This window comes from Dendrobium catenatum, unplaced genomic scaffold (genome assembly GCF_001605985.2).
Source record: "Dendrobium catenatum unplaced genomic scaffold, ASM160598v2 fragScaff_scaffold_847, whole genome shotgun sequence".
NCBI lineage: Eukaryota > Viridiplantae > Streptophyta > Magnoliopsida > Asparagales > Orchidaceae > Dendrobium > Dendrobium catenatum.
The window spans coordinates 4,680,471-4,698,769 of NW_021319309.1; the positions used below are offsets into that span (position 1 = coordinate 4,680,471).

General features: G+C 38.6%; 1 protein-coding gene across 2 annotated transcripts; it reads right to left on the minus strand.

Moving 5' to 3' along the window:
- Positions 1-2,102: 2,102 nt before the first annotated feature.
- On the minus strand, positions 2,103-14,720 carry LOC110107883. 2 transcript variants are annotated; one of them, XM_020838320.2, is made up of 4 exons: positions 14,443-14,720; positions 13,126-13,441; positions 3,398-3,557; positions 2,103-2,785 (listed from the first exon to the last, which is right to left on the minus strand). In XM_020838320.2, exons 1-4 carry the CDS (start codon positions 14,626-14,628, stop codon positions 2,305-2,307), a joined length of 1,143 nt encoding a protein of 380 aa, XP_020693979.1. In that variant the 5' UTR covers positions 14,629-14,720; the 3' UTR covers positions 2,103-2,304. The 2 variants fall into 2 exon arrangements, with proteins under 2 accessions (XP_020693979.1, XP_020693978.1); XM_020838319.2 differs by having other exon boundaries at positions 3,398-3,560.
- Positions 14,721-18,299: the final 3,579 nt, after the last annotated feature.

An 18,299-nucleotide genomic window follows, 5' to 3' on the forward strand; every position in this document is an offset into this window, starting at 1 on the left:
CTTTGGACCGACGATAGATGCATAAATCATTTATCATGATGGAGTAGGGACGCAAGATATTAATATAATATGAAATCGAGTTTAATTCCAACTGCTGAATAAAAGTGCTACATTTTTTACATAGCTCTAACAGAGAGCTGAGACATATGCTAGTACCTTTACGAATTTAGAAGTTTTTTGATTTGGTGGAGCGGGCCAGACTAATAAAGATTGATTTGGTAGTACCGATATTTAGTCATGATAAGAGCTCTAGGTACAATGTCAACAGGAGGGGAAAAGATGAACCAAACAAAAAGAAAGACAATGATAAGAAGAGCATGAATAGTGATTCAAGAGGATCTACATCAGTAGCATTTTCCAGTAGCTACGATAAGGGTATTCATTGTGGAAGGGGAATTCGGGTTAGTGCTACCTCTTGATGGGGCGATATTTTTGGTGTGGACAATAAGGACACCGGTATCAGATTATCGTCAAAGGAAATTTAGAGGAATGATTGATTCTAGTGCAAGGTAGTTGAGATAGACTGAACGACAGATGACTATAGGGTCAAGAACATATAGTGAAAGACCAACGAACATGGTAGATGATAGAGTTGTTAGTGGTAGTAAGAGAGAGATTGTTGCAACACGATCGACTCCACCTACTTTAGTAATACCACGTGTGTATAACTTGCATTATCTGGAAGACCAACAACAACCCGAGAGTTCTACTAGTAATAAATTTACTTTAAATGAATGAATGATTAACATTTCATTACATAAATGAATGATATATGATTATCTGAACTGTATGATTGTATGATAGTAATTGATTAACTTCGATGAGTTTTGATTTGATTTGATAGGATTTGATTAACTTAAATGAGTTTTGAATTTGATTTGATTCTTGTTATTTTAATTATTCTTTTGCATTCTAGACAGAGTAATTATGATCTGATTTATAGATCTTGAGTAGTGTATATGATTTTTGGGAAACGAATAATATATATATATATATATTACAAAAATATCAAAATAAATTCAATAATTTTAAAAACCATCTTAATACAATTGACAAAAAAATTTCCAACTAACAAGCCCTCAAAAACCTTCATTACAAGAACATATTATATATATCTACAATTAAACCACCAAATTTTTTTTTAAGAATACTGATTATTAAATCTTACATTGTCTGATTCAATATAAATTCGTAAACTATTAGAAACAATATTCGCAAAATATTAAAGGCGACAACAACTAAAGCCTTATGAGAGATTTTTGTGTGAGCATAATTTATTTATTTATATTTATGTTCTCTAGTATGTTTATTTAATATTATTTTTATAATATTTCATTAATATCATTATTAATTAATACTAGGAAAGCAACATTAAATAAGTATAATGAAGATCTAAAGCTAAGCTCATCAATTTATTACTTTTCTATAGATTTCAACGTCAAAATTTTATGAGTGCAAACTTTGGCTCCTATGTCATAATTCATGTGGTCCTAAGAATAATTTTCTATACTTTAGTGATTGCACGCCTTTGGCAAATTGCATTGTCATATATTATAGGCTTTAAAGGCCTATGTGGAGGATTAATCTTAAGCAAGTATAAATAATATTCTTAAATGCTAATTATGGAATTAAATCGTTGAGTTAAACTCAATTAATTAAAGTTCATTTGATTAGTTGAAGTTAAGTTTTTTTTAATGATGAAATTTATTGTATCTATCTTTTGATTGGATTGTATTAAAATTATAATGGAATTGAAACTCTATCAATAATCAATTACCAAAAGCTCCATAACTATAAAAAATTATATTAATTAAGCAAAGCACAAATTTTATTGTATGGAATCACACAGTGTCTAAGCAGTTTTGAATGCAACTTCACCTTTGAAATCTATGCCACAAAGCAGGAGTAATTATTAGGTCAGGTCACCGGACGCGTCCAGAGACCAATAATCACGTGTCACGTCACCTGGAACTCTGTATTGCTCGGTATACGTCCAGATTTTCAGTTTTTTATCCAGACATAATAATTACTCACAAAGCAGAGACCTCACTGACTAGCGTTCATATGGATTAAAATTTTATACTTCAGTATGCCATATTTTATGAAGTAGCAATCCTGTGAGTTACATATTATGTAACTCAATAAACAACTCATATTTCAAAAATATTATCTTGTCTCTCACATGTGACATATCGTAGGTAGCAGTAGCACTGACATGCGTAAAATATATCATGAAATAAAATACGAAAAATATCTCAAATATCTCTACTGTAAAACATAACAGTCCAGGGCCTAAGCTTTAGATTACCGTCTAATATCAGGAGTTGGCACAGAAATTGATTGCAAAAACTGGCTGAGCTCTTCAGCAACTGTTACTGGATACTCCTCTTGAGGGAGAAGGGCCCCTGGTACTTCCACAAACTTAGTCACACCCTTTGCACCTTCAAGTGCAGCAATCTCAGCTTTGGACCTCTTTGGTGCATTTTTGGTTGAAACAACTAGAATAGGTATCTTTCCATCTAACTTGGCAAATAGATCCAAGAATTCATCTCGAGTCTGGACTGGGTCGAGGAGGCCGGTCAAGAAAGCCGCCGGAACATATCGAGCACCTTTCCTCTTTGTCAGGGCATATCTGCTCTTGATTACAGTCGGAGTCACATTGTCAGGGTCAGCATAGACATGGGACTTATACTGGGATTCGATTGCTTTCTCATTGCTCACAAGCACATTGTACATCATCCAGCCCACTGCAGGGGCCCTTAGGGTTCCTCTAAGTAAGCCATATCTGTATATAAATTGATGAAAAATATTTAGGATAGCAGCACAAAGGGATCTGCATCTTGGACGTAGTAATAAACGCAGTGCGTGGTTATGTGCAGCTTAGAGCATCTCCAACTGAACTCTAAATGCTTGAATGGCGTTGCTCGCGAGCTCCAGCCGAACGGTAAAACTTCCGTTATTTGGTTGCGGGTGAAGAGTGGGACACCGATATTGGTGGCTGCACTATTCATCTCCGTTATTTTTCGGTCTCTATCGAACTTGCTGAAGAAACGCGTCAAAGAAGAGATCGGCAAAATGGAGTTTAGTTGGAGATGAATCACCGCATTTTTTAGTTTCACGGTATTTTGGAGTGAAAAAATAGATTTTCGATTGGAGATGTCCTTAATAATTATCCATTTTGTCATAGTGTTTTTTTTTTAGCTTTGAAACAAACGGTACAAATAAAGCCACCAGCTTCACTTAATTGAAGCGCACATAACAAAAAATTATATAATATTATGTTACTTCCTGGTCAGCATTGAAGGCAAAGGCTCCCCTTTTTTTTTTCTTATAACGAGTTGATAATAGAAGATCATTTAAAACTGAAAAGAAAATTCTACCTTGCACCTTCTCTTACCTTGATTCCATCTCAGAACTTCGACCAAAGACGATAGGAAGGGGACCTGACCATGTAGGAGCAACAGCTGCAATGGCCGATGGCTTGATCTGCCCCTTGCCAGCTGCACAAAGAGCTATAGTTGCTGCATGTCCTCCGCCAACAATGACCAAATCTTCATCTACTGAAATTAACATGTTCCAGAATAGATTAACAAGTTTCCATCATAATACTGAACAAGTTAAAAAGCAAAAGAATTACACACCAACTGCAAATGAACACAGAATTTAAGACTCCCAAAAAAAAAAATCTCAAATGGTGAGTAAAACATGACTAATTACAATAGCACTGCATTACAATAGAGTTATTTCAAGCTTTTGAAGTGCGTTTTTCTGGGATTCTAACTTTGGATCTCCACTTTGAAGGTCAAAGGAAATACCACCACCACATGGTTGGTGGTAATATGCACAATATCATAGTTCAGATTAGAAAGATGAAGGTGAGCGTTTCAAGTAGGAAGATTGAATTAGTGGTGAGGTAGAATAAAATAGTTATGGTGCATTTTATGAACTGAAGCTTTCCCAGACTTTCCACAATACTAAACTATAACATTCATCATTCATGTATTAAGCAATCAATACTGATAGGTTAAAAGCAAATGAATAATAGTTCGCTCAAATTTTCATAAATTTGATAAATACAGCGCCAGAGTCACATAACTCATGATACTAGGCATTTTTATGGAGCTTTCCATTACTAATTGATTACAAAGTTCTTCTGCCATAATCTATGGCTGCTGATAAGGTGTCTTATGTAAGGTTGGGTCGACCATCTCCTCTTACTAAGTAGATCAGGGACCATGACAGCCCGGGACGACGGAATCATGGGATCTTGATTGGACTCGCCTTCATTCCCCATCACCTGTTTTAAGTTTATGGTGATTAACTTAAAGTCTCAAACTACAAAATTCATATCCAAAATTCGAACCCTAAAACTGTTGATATTATACACTAGATTTACAACATCTACGACCTATTTAACGACTAGCCTTAATCGAAAGTTATCTCTCATTATCGAGAGGGGTAATTAACTATAGGGGATTGCGCCTATAGGAAACTTGAACTCAAATCACAAAGTTTTCACAAAATGTGGGCGAAATCTCTGAGTAATGTTTAATTCAAAACCCAATATGCCATATGAAAATTCACCCGGAACATAAATTTGTGATGGGAAACAGCCTGAAATAGTGGATAACAGAGCAGAGTTTCACTGAAATTTTGCTGTCAACAACAGTTTTTGCAAGAAATACTGGCGTAAACAATAGTTTCTGCCAAATCAGTGGGAAAATCAGGAAGAAAACACTTGAAATCCACTAGTACAAGAAGAAAAAAATAACAAGATATAATTGATCCTCTATTAGAGAGGAGGATCGATCTCTCCCAAATCTCTAGACGCCGCTAGAGCCCAAAGAAAACCTAAATCTAAGAGATCTAAAATTTCATCCAAATTCAAAATGCCCTAACTGATGAGGACATCTATAGACATTTTCTACATGTCTATCGGCGTAAGAATCGTAGATCGATATGGATACGATTCACGGTCTTTATTTTTTATGCATTTATATATTATGTTTGTTGCTAGTTCCGTTTGTACCCTTTTATTTGAGTCTATTAGAGTTGTAGCCCAAGCGCCATGTGTCTTTTTCTTTATTTTATTTCAAGTTTATATAATGAGGCCCCACCTATTGTAAGAGGATGATGAATGATTAATAAAAATTTTTCTTTGCTTCTTCTTCTTCTTGTGTGAGCACTAGAGAGAAGGGAGAGAGAGAGAGAGAGCTCAAAGTGAGTAACTACAAGGCCCATCAGTCGTTGGAAGAGTCCATGGCTCATGATTAGTTTAGTTCTATCTTATTTGTGTTTTCTTTCATCTTCCATTCCCCAATCCACCCGTCGGCCCCTTCCTGCCTCTCCACCACCATTTGTTTAACCTCCTCCACCCAATTCCTTCCCAACTCCACCACCTCAAGCTCCAACCGACGGCCCAACCCCTCTCCCCCCTACCCGGCCCCAAAACCTCCCCACTTTCCCCTTGCCGCCGCCCCTCACATGGCCTTCCCACCACTATGATGATTCCAAACATCATCATGGCTCCCTTGATTGAGTCAAGCAAGATAGGAAGGTTTTCAATTATTTGAAATACAAATTTGAATTTAAAAAACTTTCCTAATTTGCAACGTTCCAAATCAGGAAAGTTTTAAATCTCACTCTTATTTAAATTTAAATTAGAGAGGACTGTTTATTCTCTTTCCTATTTGGCAAACCTCATTTGGAAACTACATTAAAATCCTCCCCATACTCCTCTCATGATGCCGCCGGCCTACCCATTAATGGGCTTATTACCATTGCTTCCTATTAAGGTTTCATCCCACTTTAATTTGAATTCAAAATTCAAATTAAATCCCGCCAAATCCATTTAAAAATCTAAAATTAATTTCAGATCTTGATTAAATTTCCTCTCCCCTCTTCTAACCTAATCCAAGCCCTCACCAAAACCGCCCCTTCCCCTCTCCCCACTTTGGCTGCCCCCTTTCCCTTGCATCCCCTCTCTTGGGAAACCCTAATTTGCTCATGAGACTTGAAGCCAAGAGAAGAAGGCGACCTCCTCTCCCAACCTCATCGTCATCGGTGCATGGCAGATCCTGAGGTCAATTACGGCTTCGCCTACAACGCCCGAGGGGAAATTGACATTCTCTGCTCCCTTTCTACGAGCATGACTGGGAGTACGACGAATCGGTGGAAGAGTACATCCATCTCATCCTCTACTATTTAGCGGAGACGATTGATCTTGAAAACTTGGTTAATCATTGGTCACCCGCCGCTTCCTCCACTGCCGGCTACTTCTCCATCAACGAAGGTCTTCGGTGCCATCTTCCTAGTGGTAATCTCCGTCCTTGTATGGTTCGTTTTTCTCCGCTAAAGCCTAAGAGTGAGAAGGTGCTCAAGGTGAACTACTCATTATTAAGTGTTGAGTTTTGTTATGAGCATGTAACATTCACTATTGTCTTCGGATTTTTGATTAAATTGTTTGGCTAATCTCAAAAGCACTTCTTTGCCTAAGCAAGTTAAAATTTTGAATTACGAAATCTATCTTTATTGCAAGCAATAATTCTATATAGACACATTTGTTCAATTGATCCTTATAATTTCTCAAGTAACTCCTACAAGTTTCACATCACTAACCCTAGGGAAAAAATTATTTAATGTATACAAATAAAAAAGAAATCCCTAAACAGTCCCTACTCCCTACATTTAAATTTCCCTCTCAAATCCCTCAAAATTCCTTCCAAAATTGCTCTTTGGAATCATTCGGCTTGTGCGGCTTGTACACAAGGTGGAACCTGCGCCTCAGTTTGTAAGAGCCGGTCCCATGTGGACAGGCTGGACCGATCTAGCAATGCTCCCATTCCAAAGATCCACCTTGTCCGCAAGGTGGAAAGAAGACACCCACTCCATTCATTCTTCATCACAAACGGTAAGACCCTGAAGAGTTCGATCGTTACACCTGTGCCTTGGCATATACCTCTCATCACATCTGAAACATATCCCCTTCACTCTCTTCTCATGTAATTATGTTTCTGTGAGCTTCTCAAAGTTGTCTTGAGGGATTCCTCCGACAGTCTTCTCCTTTGGAATCTCCCTAAGAGTACCCGGTGTTGGCTCCTCGGGTGCCAAAAAGGTTGTGGTCATCTTGTATGAGCCTCGCGAACTGCTGCCTCCTGCTCCTTTTTCCAGGTGCCTCTGATCCTCCACCAATTGAGTTAGCTCCATAAACTCTCCCACTATGATGCACCGACACTGCACTTAGAGAGGGTATGCAGTGCCGAACACATGTCGGACACGGACACGCGTCGGACACGGCATGGACACGTGTTCGACACGGCATTGGAGTGTCGCAATTAAAAAAATTAAAATTAAAATCGGACACGCGTGTCCGATTATTAAATGAGATATCGTTAGGTACATGCTCGGTACCGCTAAGTACGAGCTCGGTACCGCTCAGTACATGCTCGGTATTGCTCAGTACATGTTTGGTATTGCTCAATATATGCTCGGTACAGCTCAATACATGCTCGGTACCACTCAGTACATGCTCGACACGCGTGTCCGATTATTAAATGAGGTATCGCTAGGTACATGCTCGGTACCGCTAAGTACATGCTCAGTATCGCTCAGTAAATGCTCGGTACTGCTTAGTACATGCTCGATATTGCTCAGTACATGCTCGGTATTGCTCAGTATATGCTCGGTATCGCTCAGTACATGCTCGATACCGCTCAGTACATGCTCGGTACCGCTTAGTACATGCTCGATATTGCTCAGTACATGCTCGGTACCGCTCAGTACATGCTCAGTATTGTTTAATATATGCTTGGTACATGCTCGATACTGCTAGGTACATGCTCGATACCGCTCAGTACATGCTCGGTACTGCTCAATATATGCTCGGTACCGCTTGGTACATGCTAGGTACATGCTCGGTACCGCTCAGTACCGCTAGGTACATGTTCGGTATTGCTAGATATATGCTCGGTACATGCTTACGAACTTTAAAAACAAGCAGAACTTCAAAATTACTCTTACAATAAAATTTTGTTCCGAGGGCGCTGCCCCCGGAAAGCCCCACAAGTCGAACCCCGCCAGGGGGCAGCGCCCCCTTGGACCCCCGACAGACTAGTATATTGTTGTATTCATGTTGTCTTAATATTGGGATATTTTGATTTCACTTCATATCAATTTAATTTTGTGTATTCATATGTATGATTGGTTTGTTAGCAAAATGAGCTCTGCTACTAGCGAGGGTGGATTATGTGAAGGTTCAAAAGAGCCATCTGTCCACGTCGTGTCCATGTCCTATATTTTTAAAAATTATTATATATTATATTAAAAAAATATTATGTCGTGTCCACGCCGCACCCGTGTCCTATATTTTTAAAAATTGCCGTGTCCCGTGTCCGTGTCGTGCGTGTCCGTGTCGCCGTGTCCGTGTCGGTGCATCATAGCTCTCCCAAGTCCCGAGGTCTCATCACTCTGACTGTTGCGCAGATCTTTGGTCTCAGTCCCTTCATAAAGTTCCCCTCCAGTACAGACTCTAGAAGCCGATCCAATTGATTGGCAAGGTATTTAAATTGCTCACAGTACTCCATCATTGTCCCCTCCTGCATCAAAGCGAAGAACTGCTCATAGAAGTCCCCTCCCCTGCTGGTTTGAAAACTTTCCAACAGGTAGACCTTAAACTCCCTTCAGGTCCTTATTGGTCGCCTCATATCCCTCCACTGGTACCATACTAAAGCTTTCCCTTCCAAGCACATCCTGGCTGTCATCAGTCTCTCCCCTTTCATCAACCTGTTGACGGTAAAGTACCTTTTCACATTGTACAGCCACCCATGGGCATCCTCTCCCTCAAAAATAGGCATCTTCAGCTTCCTCACCCTCAGATCACCTCCGTTCTCTCTGTTTCCTTAATAATTTCTTCATTCCCAAGGGGGTGGTTTCCCCCAAGTGTCCCAATCATCCCTTCTACGTTTATACCCAAGCCTTTCATCAAATTCCCACATTCTCCTTTCAAATTCTGCATCCCTTGTATCATAACAAACCCCTCCCCATTCAGATGCAATCCCCCTTTGGACATAATTACTCCTTTTCTTTTCAAATTTGTCACCTCTTTGATCATAATCAAGTCTACGTCTTTCCAATTCAACCCCTCTTCTTTCGAATTCAACATCCCTCCACTCATGTCCAACACCCTCACATCTCTCCACATACCCTTTATTGGACTATCGGACTCCTCCCTAGGAATAGGTCCTAAGGGAGGCATTTTTTCTGTTCCCTCCAAAATCTCTACCTCTTGATATTCCTTTTGTCTGGTTAGCTTCGAATTTTTCCCACTTCCGTTGTTGTCGGCGTCTTCCCTCACCTCCGACGGCAATATTTTGGATTAGCCCTCGAGCACTTTTTTCAACATCTTCTCCATGATGAAAAATTTTGAATCGAACTTATCATGGATGACTGAAACATCTTTTTTTAAATATGAAACTTGAGTTTGGAGATATGAAATTATAGATTTCATTTGTCCAATCTCCACTTCGAGGCGTTCCACCAACGCATCCATTTTCTTGGCCTCCATTGATCCCCAGATTTTTGTAGAAATAAAAATCTGGACTTCGACCTTCAAAAACATCAACTTTCTTCTTCAAAATCCCAAGAACAACCTCTGAAATTCACCCAAACAGCCCACCTAAGGTCCCAAAAACGAATATGATACCAATTTGATAGGAAACAACCTGAAATTGTGGATAACAGAGCATAGTTTCATTGAAATTTTGCCGTCAACAACATTTTTTGCCAGAAATCCTGCTGTAAACAACAGTTTTTGCCAAACCAATGGAAAAATCAGGAAGAAAACACTTGAAATTCAAAGGTAGAAGACTAAAAAAATAGCAAGATACAATTGATCCTCTATTCGAGAGGAGGATCGATCTCTCCCAAATCTCTAGATGCCGCTAGAGGACAAAGAAAATCTAAACCTAAGATATCTCAAATTTCAGCCAAATTCAAGATGCCCTAACCCTAGGAAAACAAACTATTTAATGCATACAAATCAAAAGGAAATCCCTAAACAGTCCCTACATTCAAATTTCCCTCTCAAATCCCTCAAAATTCCTTCCAAAACTACTCTTTGGAACCGGTCGGCTTGTACAAGAGACGGAACCTCCGCCTCAGTTCGCAAGAGCCGGTCCCATGTGGACCGATCTAACAGCTTGCTAAAACTCATTGTTGTCATTAAAAAAAAGGAGACGGTGTGGATTGGTTGGAGTACGAGAATTTTCGAAGCCCACACTAATATATGGTTCTCTTTTAATGGCCAACATTTTGCACCATAATAGTTTGAGAGGGACTTTTCTATCACATAATAAGCCTAACGCATTCCTCCACTTCAACCATCCAACTTGAATTCTACTAATAATATACCCATCTATTTCACCATCACTCTTAACAATAGACACAAGATACTAAAACATGTACTCTTATTAATGACTTGATCACCCAAAGTTATAATCCCCCACTAGATCTATTATTACTAAAATTACACTTCATATATTTAATTTTAGATCTACTAAAACGAAAGCCTTTAGATACTAAGGTTAACCTCCATCATTCAAGTGTAACTTAAACTCCCTCTCTAGTCCTATCAATAAGAAAAATATCATTAGCAAAAAGCATACGGGAGAAGCTCTCGTCTGATGAAAAACATCAGGTTTTCAAAACAACAATGGAAGGAAGTGCCGTGGGTTTGAAGGTGAACGAAGAGTTTTCGAACATCGAACATTGAGGTCTCAAATTGAACAGGGAATAGGCATGGGCGGAACCACATGGTTCCTCCCTCAAAAAAAAAAAAAAAATTTAGAGAGTAAAAAAAAAAATTATAGGAGAGTAAAAAAATTTTTTTGCCCCCCCTAAAAATTTTTTTTGTCCTAACTTGCCCTAAAATATCTATATATTTCTTTACATTTAATTCTAATATTCTCTTTCAAAATTTTTATGACAGTTTAATTACATCTTTTTTTAATTTTTCTTGCTTAATTTTTTTTTTAAATTTTTTCGTAATATATAGATATATAATATTATTTTTGAGCTGTATTTGCCCCCCCTCAAAATTGAAGCTGGTTCCGCCCCTGGGAATAGGTATACAGGAGAAGCTCTCGTATGATAAAAAAGAAAGAAGAGACGAGGTTTACCCCGCTCTCATTTTAACGATGCGGTGAGCCACATTTTAAATGAGGTTTACTGATTTTATGGGAAGTGATCGCGAAACAGAGCAGCCGGATGTCCTGGGAATTAACAAAGATATGAGATCAATGTATCCAAGGTAATTAATATAGATTTAATTTAGTGTTAGTTTTAACTTTTAATTTAATTATATTATTATTTGAAATGACATGTATGCATCAATTACCAAAAATCACCATGATATGCGCACAATTCCCTCTATTTGTGCTCAATTGCCTCAATCTCCACGTCGATTTCCTAGCATGACTTTATTTGAACAAATTGATAGTCATTCTTGAGTATTGACAATGCTCTAAACGCAATGACAGAGTCCGTTTTGCGGTTGGACGTCGTTCGGGCAATATCGCATGTCAAGTTTCTCGATTTATATGTCTTTTCCTCGGAATACGAGCTGATTTCCCTGCGTGATTTTATTTTAACAAATTTATGACCATTTTTTAAGTATTGACGACGTTCCGAATGCAACAGTGAAGTTCGTTTTGCTATCGGACATCATTTAAGCAACGTCGTGCATCAATTTCGGGTGTTGGTCGTCCCTTTTGATTGATTTCGTTCGATTTGACTGCAAGGGGCTCCCTCTTAGGTGAATTCGACATTCCAATTGCGACGGCGCAATCCGTTTGACGATCGGAGGTCGTTTGACCCTTCAAGTGATGCGTAGCATGTCAATTTTCACCCTTTTTGTGTGTTTTCACGTATAGGGGTTAACATAATCATGCACAAAGATCCCGCTTGTAAGAGTCACACACACTTGAACTTTGCACAACTATGGTGGAAGGGCGACCAAGATTCATAGAGCTATAAACAACATGAACCATTCGATCCCAATTGAATATTGCTCCAATACAACTTGTTAGGGAGAACGAAATCATATGTGGACACAATTAAGCTAGAAACACCAATGGTCAAGCCTATTTTCAACCAAAAGCTTAAGTCTATAAGTGTGGGTCAATCACTAAGCATTTCTACAATAAATTAATAATATGATAATGGGACTAAACCCAAAGTTTAACGTGCAATAACATAGAGCCTCTTTGATTCATTTTTTAACTCAAAATTTTGTTTGATCTTTAAACTTTTGACTAATTTCTTGCCTGGAAACTACAACTATGAAATTTGAAGGTTTTATACAGGTGAAATTTTGATTTTGGAGGAACATCTAATTCACAACCCCAAAGAAGTTAACATTGATGCCTAGAGAATAATCATGCCTTGAAGTTTCCCAAGGCAAAGTATTCTTGGATCTACAAGCCAATACATCAATAATAAGGGAACTATTGGGATTTTAAAAATTATATTTAATAAATAATTTAATTAAAAATTGAATAAAATACCTCTTGATTTAACATTATTAACAACAAAATTTGATGTTAAGACAAAAAAGTCCATTTTTAAGGACAAAGAGTTGGGGACCATTTTGGTCCCTCACAAAAAATTTAGGGAACATTTTGGTTATTTTCTCATTTTTGAAATAATGCATGAATCTCAATAAGATTAGAAGGATTAAATCAGTGTTTTATTTACACCCAAAAAAAAAAAAAAAAAAAAAAAAAAAAAAAAAAGGGCTCAAAAAAAAAAAAAACAGAAACCAAATGAGCTCAAAATGACATGAAAACTTTATAAAAAGGATCAATTTGCAAAGAATTTGCGGGAAAAAAAATTGTCTAGTTCATACAACCAAATGATCCAAATTGGTCAAATCGAACATGCAGGATTGACAAAAAATTGCCAACCCAATCCTATTTCCCTCTCATGCGAATAAAGCACAAGTAAAACTTATATAACAATTCTAGCTAATAACCAAGGGGAAAGAGAAAGTAGAAAAAATCTTTGACTCACCATCATGTGAAATACCACTGAATTAATACAACTACATATCACAAAAAAAAAAATTCTCACCTGAATTTCTCAAAGGACTATCTGCTGCATTCACGATCTGAGTTAAGAAGTTCTCCATCACATCAGCATTGTAATTTAGCAATGGCCTCTCTGAATCACCCAAACCAGGCCAATCAACGATAGTAGCACGCCACTTGACATTTCCTTTCCTTGCAACAATATCTTTTGCAACAACCCTCCATTCCTCAACAGTGCTAACATCTGATATTGTAGGAATCATAAGGATCCTCTTTTCATTGGCACTGTTTTCTTCCCTGTGTTCCTCATAGTTGATATTAATGGTTGTACCTTGAAATCTCCACCGCCAATTTCCAGACTAAAATAATAAAAAGTTTCAATACTTGTAATAAAGTATTTATGTTCCAAAACAAAAGAAAAAAATAATGAATCAAGAACTTGGTCAACAATTTATTCTATGCTGCTCCTCCTTTATTCAACCAAATGCTTGGATGAGTGATAAAATTGAAGTAGTTAAGAAATAAAACAAAACTATTCTCTATGTACTTTAGGACAGTAACAAGAATTCTATCATTGGTTGAATATATGATTACAAATACTGAAATACATCTGGCTTTACCACCCTCAAACTATAGGCATCACTCAAGCTAGCGTGAGAGAAATTTGAACTTCAAATGCCTACATATCTTAGGAATCATAAATGGTTAAAATGGTATATCCATACATAATATTATGCAACAATACTGCACGCTATACTTCCCTAACATAATGGAAACTCACTAATACATACTATTGGCATCACTCAAGCTAGCATGAGAGAAATTTGAACTTCAAATGATTACATATCTTAGGAATCATGAATGGTTAAAATGTTATATCTATACATAATATTATGCAACAATACTGCACGCTATACTTCCCTAATATAATGGAAAACTAATGCAAAAGTTCAAGACTTTCAGAATTAAGAATATGAAAAATAGAATTAGATTCCGTATTGGATTCAAACTACGGCACATATACCTTCTTCATAAAACATGGTCCCAAGACATCTACTACATCAATAAAACCTAATTAAACTTTCACTTCTGCATCAAAAGCATAACAGGTTCCAACAAATTAGTAATTCCACAGCTAAGTTTAGCAGTAGAACAACAGCTGGTGGCAGCTTAGATCAACATCAGACCACAAAAGTTTCAAGCATACAGATTTATACAAAGTAAACGAGTTCCATAGACTAAGCAATTGACCACAAGCCACACAGCAACCTCATCAAACTAATCTTCGGATTAATTTCCATAACGGACGAAATTTCAAATGTGATAAGCATAACGTGCATAAAAAATTGAATCTCCTCACCTTCGTTGAGATCAAGGGCTTCTCCGTAACCGCAGTTGATTTAGAGGGATCCACAGACGAAGAAACGCAACGGACTTTGACGCGATTTCCCAGCTGAGAACAGGAGAAGCGAGGTGCAAAGGAAATGGAAGATCGAGAAAACTTCGCAGGGCAGGGAGAGATGTACATAGCAGCTGCGAGCGCCATGGATGACCGCAATCTAGGGTTTGATTCTTAACAGCCTCGTAGAGATGGAAGTTGTGGACTTGGCGAGCTTCATTTCAACGGCGTGTCCCTCTTTTTTTTTTTTTTTTTTTTAATTTCTTCGTCAAATTTCCCGATTCCAACTACTACCGATCTGGGTATTTATTCAATTCTTTGTGGGAACCTAAGGAGGCATCTATCAGCATCAGGCTCATATTTATTTTGCTCCACTGAAGAGTAGAGATTGTAGTAGAAGGGATTTAAATTCGGGATTGAGGTTTCCAACCGTGCTCTCCCACCAATCACCCTAAGCCTCTGTGGGTTGATATGGAGATTATTATTATTATTATTATTATTAAATTATGGAATTTTTTTGGGACATTTAGGTCAGTTAAGATAGACTTACACACACAATACATACATAACATTCGAACTCAAGACCTTTTAGTTGATAGCCTAAGCTCCCAACCAACCAAGATCAGTTGTGTAATTACGAAATTTCAACCTAAGCGTTATATGTTCAGATTACTCATTTAAAATATCTGATTTTAGTTATAATTAATTTCTAAGGTTTCATTTAGAACAACTTTAGATCATTATTTTTTTTCTTATTTTCAAAAAAAAATTGTATTGAAAAACAATTTTGAAAAGCAATAAGAAAGCTATTTCAAACGAAGCCTCATTTTGATTGTTTTCGGTATAGTTATTGATTCTGTGTGGAGTATGATTCTATGGATTAAAACTTATTTACAGATATTTTTAAGACTTTATTTACAATTCAAGAATAATTTTAAGTTTGAGAGATTATTCTGTGAGCATTGTTCGGAGACCAATCAGTATACGTGATGCATCGTGGATCTTCGACTGGAGCGGACGTGACGAAGGCCGGCGACGAATAACCTGCAATGATTTTAGCGGAAGAAACAAGAGGAAGAAAATAGAGAAAGAGAAGAAAGGGAGGAAGACAGCCAAGCTGCTGTATGTATTTTCTGGTTGTAAAATTCTCTGTCTACAATTCCTTTTTCCTCTCCACTAAGTAGCTCCTTGAGCTGTACTAAAAAGGGTGTAACAAACTAAAAGGTAATATTAGTACTATGCTGTAGAAAATAGAAACTAAGTAGTGGCTAATGCTATAGTCTGTTACAGAAGATAAGTTGTCCGGTATGACCTGGGTGTAAACATGCTCCGCATCAGCTCTCCCCCGGCTCGGAAGAGCTAGACTCCGACAAGCTAATGGTAATCACTCCGTCATCCGGAGGCGTATATGGCCAAATGTCCGAGACATTGAAGGTTGGCGAAGTATTGCAGTCATTCGGGAGGGCGACGGTGTACGCATTATCATTAATCTTGGCAATAATAGGTATCGGCCCCAGCTTGCGGCGAGATAGCTTAGAGTAAGTACCCGGTGTGAAACGTTCTCGTCGCAAGCGTACCAACACTAGATCCCCAACATTGAACACGCGACGTCTGTGGTGAGCGTCTGCGGCAGCCTTATAATGCTGGTTGGATGTAATAATTTGTTGGCGAACCTCAGTGAGCATATCGGCGAAATTATCCACAAAAGAGGTTGCTGCCACTGATTTACACTTGGGAAGAATATAAATGTCGAGGGAAATATTAGGAGATTTAGTAAAAACAATACTAAATGGAGTTTTACCGGTGGTGCAATTAGTCATAGAATTGTAAGCAAACTCGGCTTTGCCTAGAACCTCCCATTGCCTCGGATGTTCTTGTACTAAGCATCTCAACATAGTCACCAATGTGCGATTAACCACCTATGTCTGACCATCAGATTGTGGGTGGTATGCCGAGCTTAATCGAATTTCCGTCCCCAAACGTTTCCAGAGTTCGCGCCAAAAGTGGCTAATGAACTTGATGTCACGGTCAGAAGTGAGACTACGTGGAAGGCCATGAAGGCGGACAATCTCTTGGAAGAAAAGGTGAGCTATAAGCATAGCATTCACAATCTTCTTACAAGAGATAAAATGTTCCATCTTCGAGAATCTATCAACGACCACCATGATTGAATCATTTCCCCTCTTGGTCCTCGGCAATCCCAGCACAAAATCTAAACTCATATCCTCCCAAATGGAATCCGGGACGGGTAGAGGCATATATAAGCCAGTGTTCTGATTTCTGCCTTTGTACATTTGACAAACGGGGTAGCTGTCTACAAAACGAATGACATCTCGGTGCAGTCGAGGCCAGAAGAATCTCACATGGAGCTGACGAAGAGTGTTGTCCCGACCGGCGTGAGCTGTGAGAGCGCCTCCATGAGCTTCTCGGACTAACTGTTGCCTCCATGACGAGACGGGGATGCACAATAGATTTTTCTTGAAGAGGTATCCATGGCGCACGGAATACTCGTCAATACATTGATCAGTTTGACACTGCTTCCAGATTTCCCCGAACTCCGGGTCTTCTTCATAGAGATCCTTTAGGCAATCTAGACCGGTGATCTGGGTTTGTAATTGCACTAGTAAGCTGCGATTTCGGCTCAATGCATCGGCAACTCTGTTGATAACACCAGGTTTATGCCTTATTGAAAAGGAATACCGTTGTAAGAACATTAGCCATCGGGCATGCATACGATTGATGTTCATTTGGCTGTTGATATAAGAGAGAGCCTTGTTGTCGCTACAGAGGATGAAGTCCTGGTGGAGTAAGTATTGCTCCCATTATTTCATGGCGCGAACAATGGCATAGAGCTCTTGCTCGTAGGCTGCCCACTTCTGTCGTGTTGGAGATAATTTCTCGCTGAAGAATGCTACAGGTCTTTCGGTCTGTGACAGAACATCGCCTACACCAATGGATGAGGCGTCGGTATCCACCATAAACAACTTGTCAAAGTCCGGAAGTGCCAAAACAGGGGCTGAGCTAATACAGATTTTGATTTTGTCGAATGCTTGCTGCTGTTCTTCGGTCCAATGGAAAACTTTGGATTTGAGGCCATCAGTGATAGGTGCCATTATCAGACTGAAGTTTTTGATAAATTTTTGGTAAAAATTCACCAAACCGTGAAAACTTCGGACGTCGGAGAAAGTCTGTAGTATTGTCCAGTCGGTTATGGCTAATATTTTATGCAGGTCCATTAGAATACCATCAGCCGAGAGGACAAATCCAAGGAAATAGACTTGCGATATGCCCAATTCGCACTTTGGAAGGTTGATGAATAACCGTTGCTGCTTGAGTACATCAAAGAGGGATGTTAAATGATTCAGGTGGGATTGCCATGAGGTGCTATAGACGAGTATATCGTCAAAATACACAATGCAGAATTTGCCCAAAAACGGCTTCAATATTTCATTCATCATCCTCATGAAGTTCGACGGAGCATTAGAGAGGCCGAAAGGCATGACCTTCCACTCGTATAATCCTTGCAGTGTATTGAAGGCCGTTTTCCATTCGTCGCCGGGACGAATGCGAATTTGGTGATAGCCACTCCTGAGGTCCAATTTTGAGAAAATGGAAGATCTTGAGAGCTGATCTATTAACTCGTCAATCCAGGGCACGGGAAATCCGTATTTAATCGTTATTTTATTGATGGCCCTACTGTCTACACACATTCACCAATTGCCGTCTTTCTTCGGTATGAGTAGTGCTGGCACGGCACAAGGACTCATACTAGGCTGTATCAGCTGTTTTTCAATCAAATAATCGACTAAGCCCTGAAG

Bases quoted from the DNA above. Each gene is read 5' to 3' on its own strand.
- LOC110107883 (XM_020838319.2), bottom strand. From the start codon at position 14,628: ATGGCGCTCGCAGCTGCTATGTACATCTCTCCCTGCCCTGCGAAGTTT. The intron at 3,561-13,125 runs GTGAGAATTTTT...TGTTAATTTCAG, and splicing joins TAGTCCTTTGAGAAATTCAG to TAGATGAAGATTTGGTCATT. The intron at 2,786-3,397 runs GTAAGAGAAGGT...ATTTATATACAG, and splicing joins AGTTCTGAGATGGAATCAAG to ATATGGCTTACTTAGAGGAA.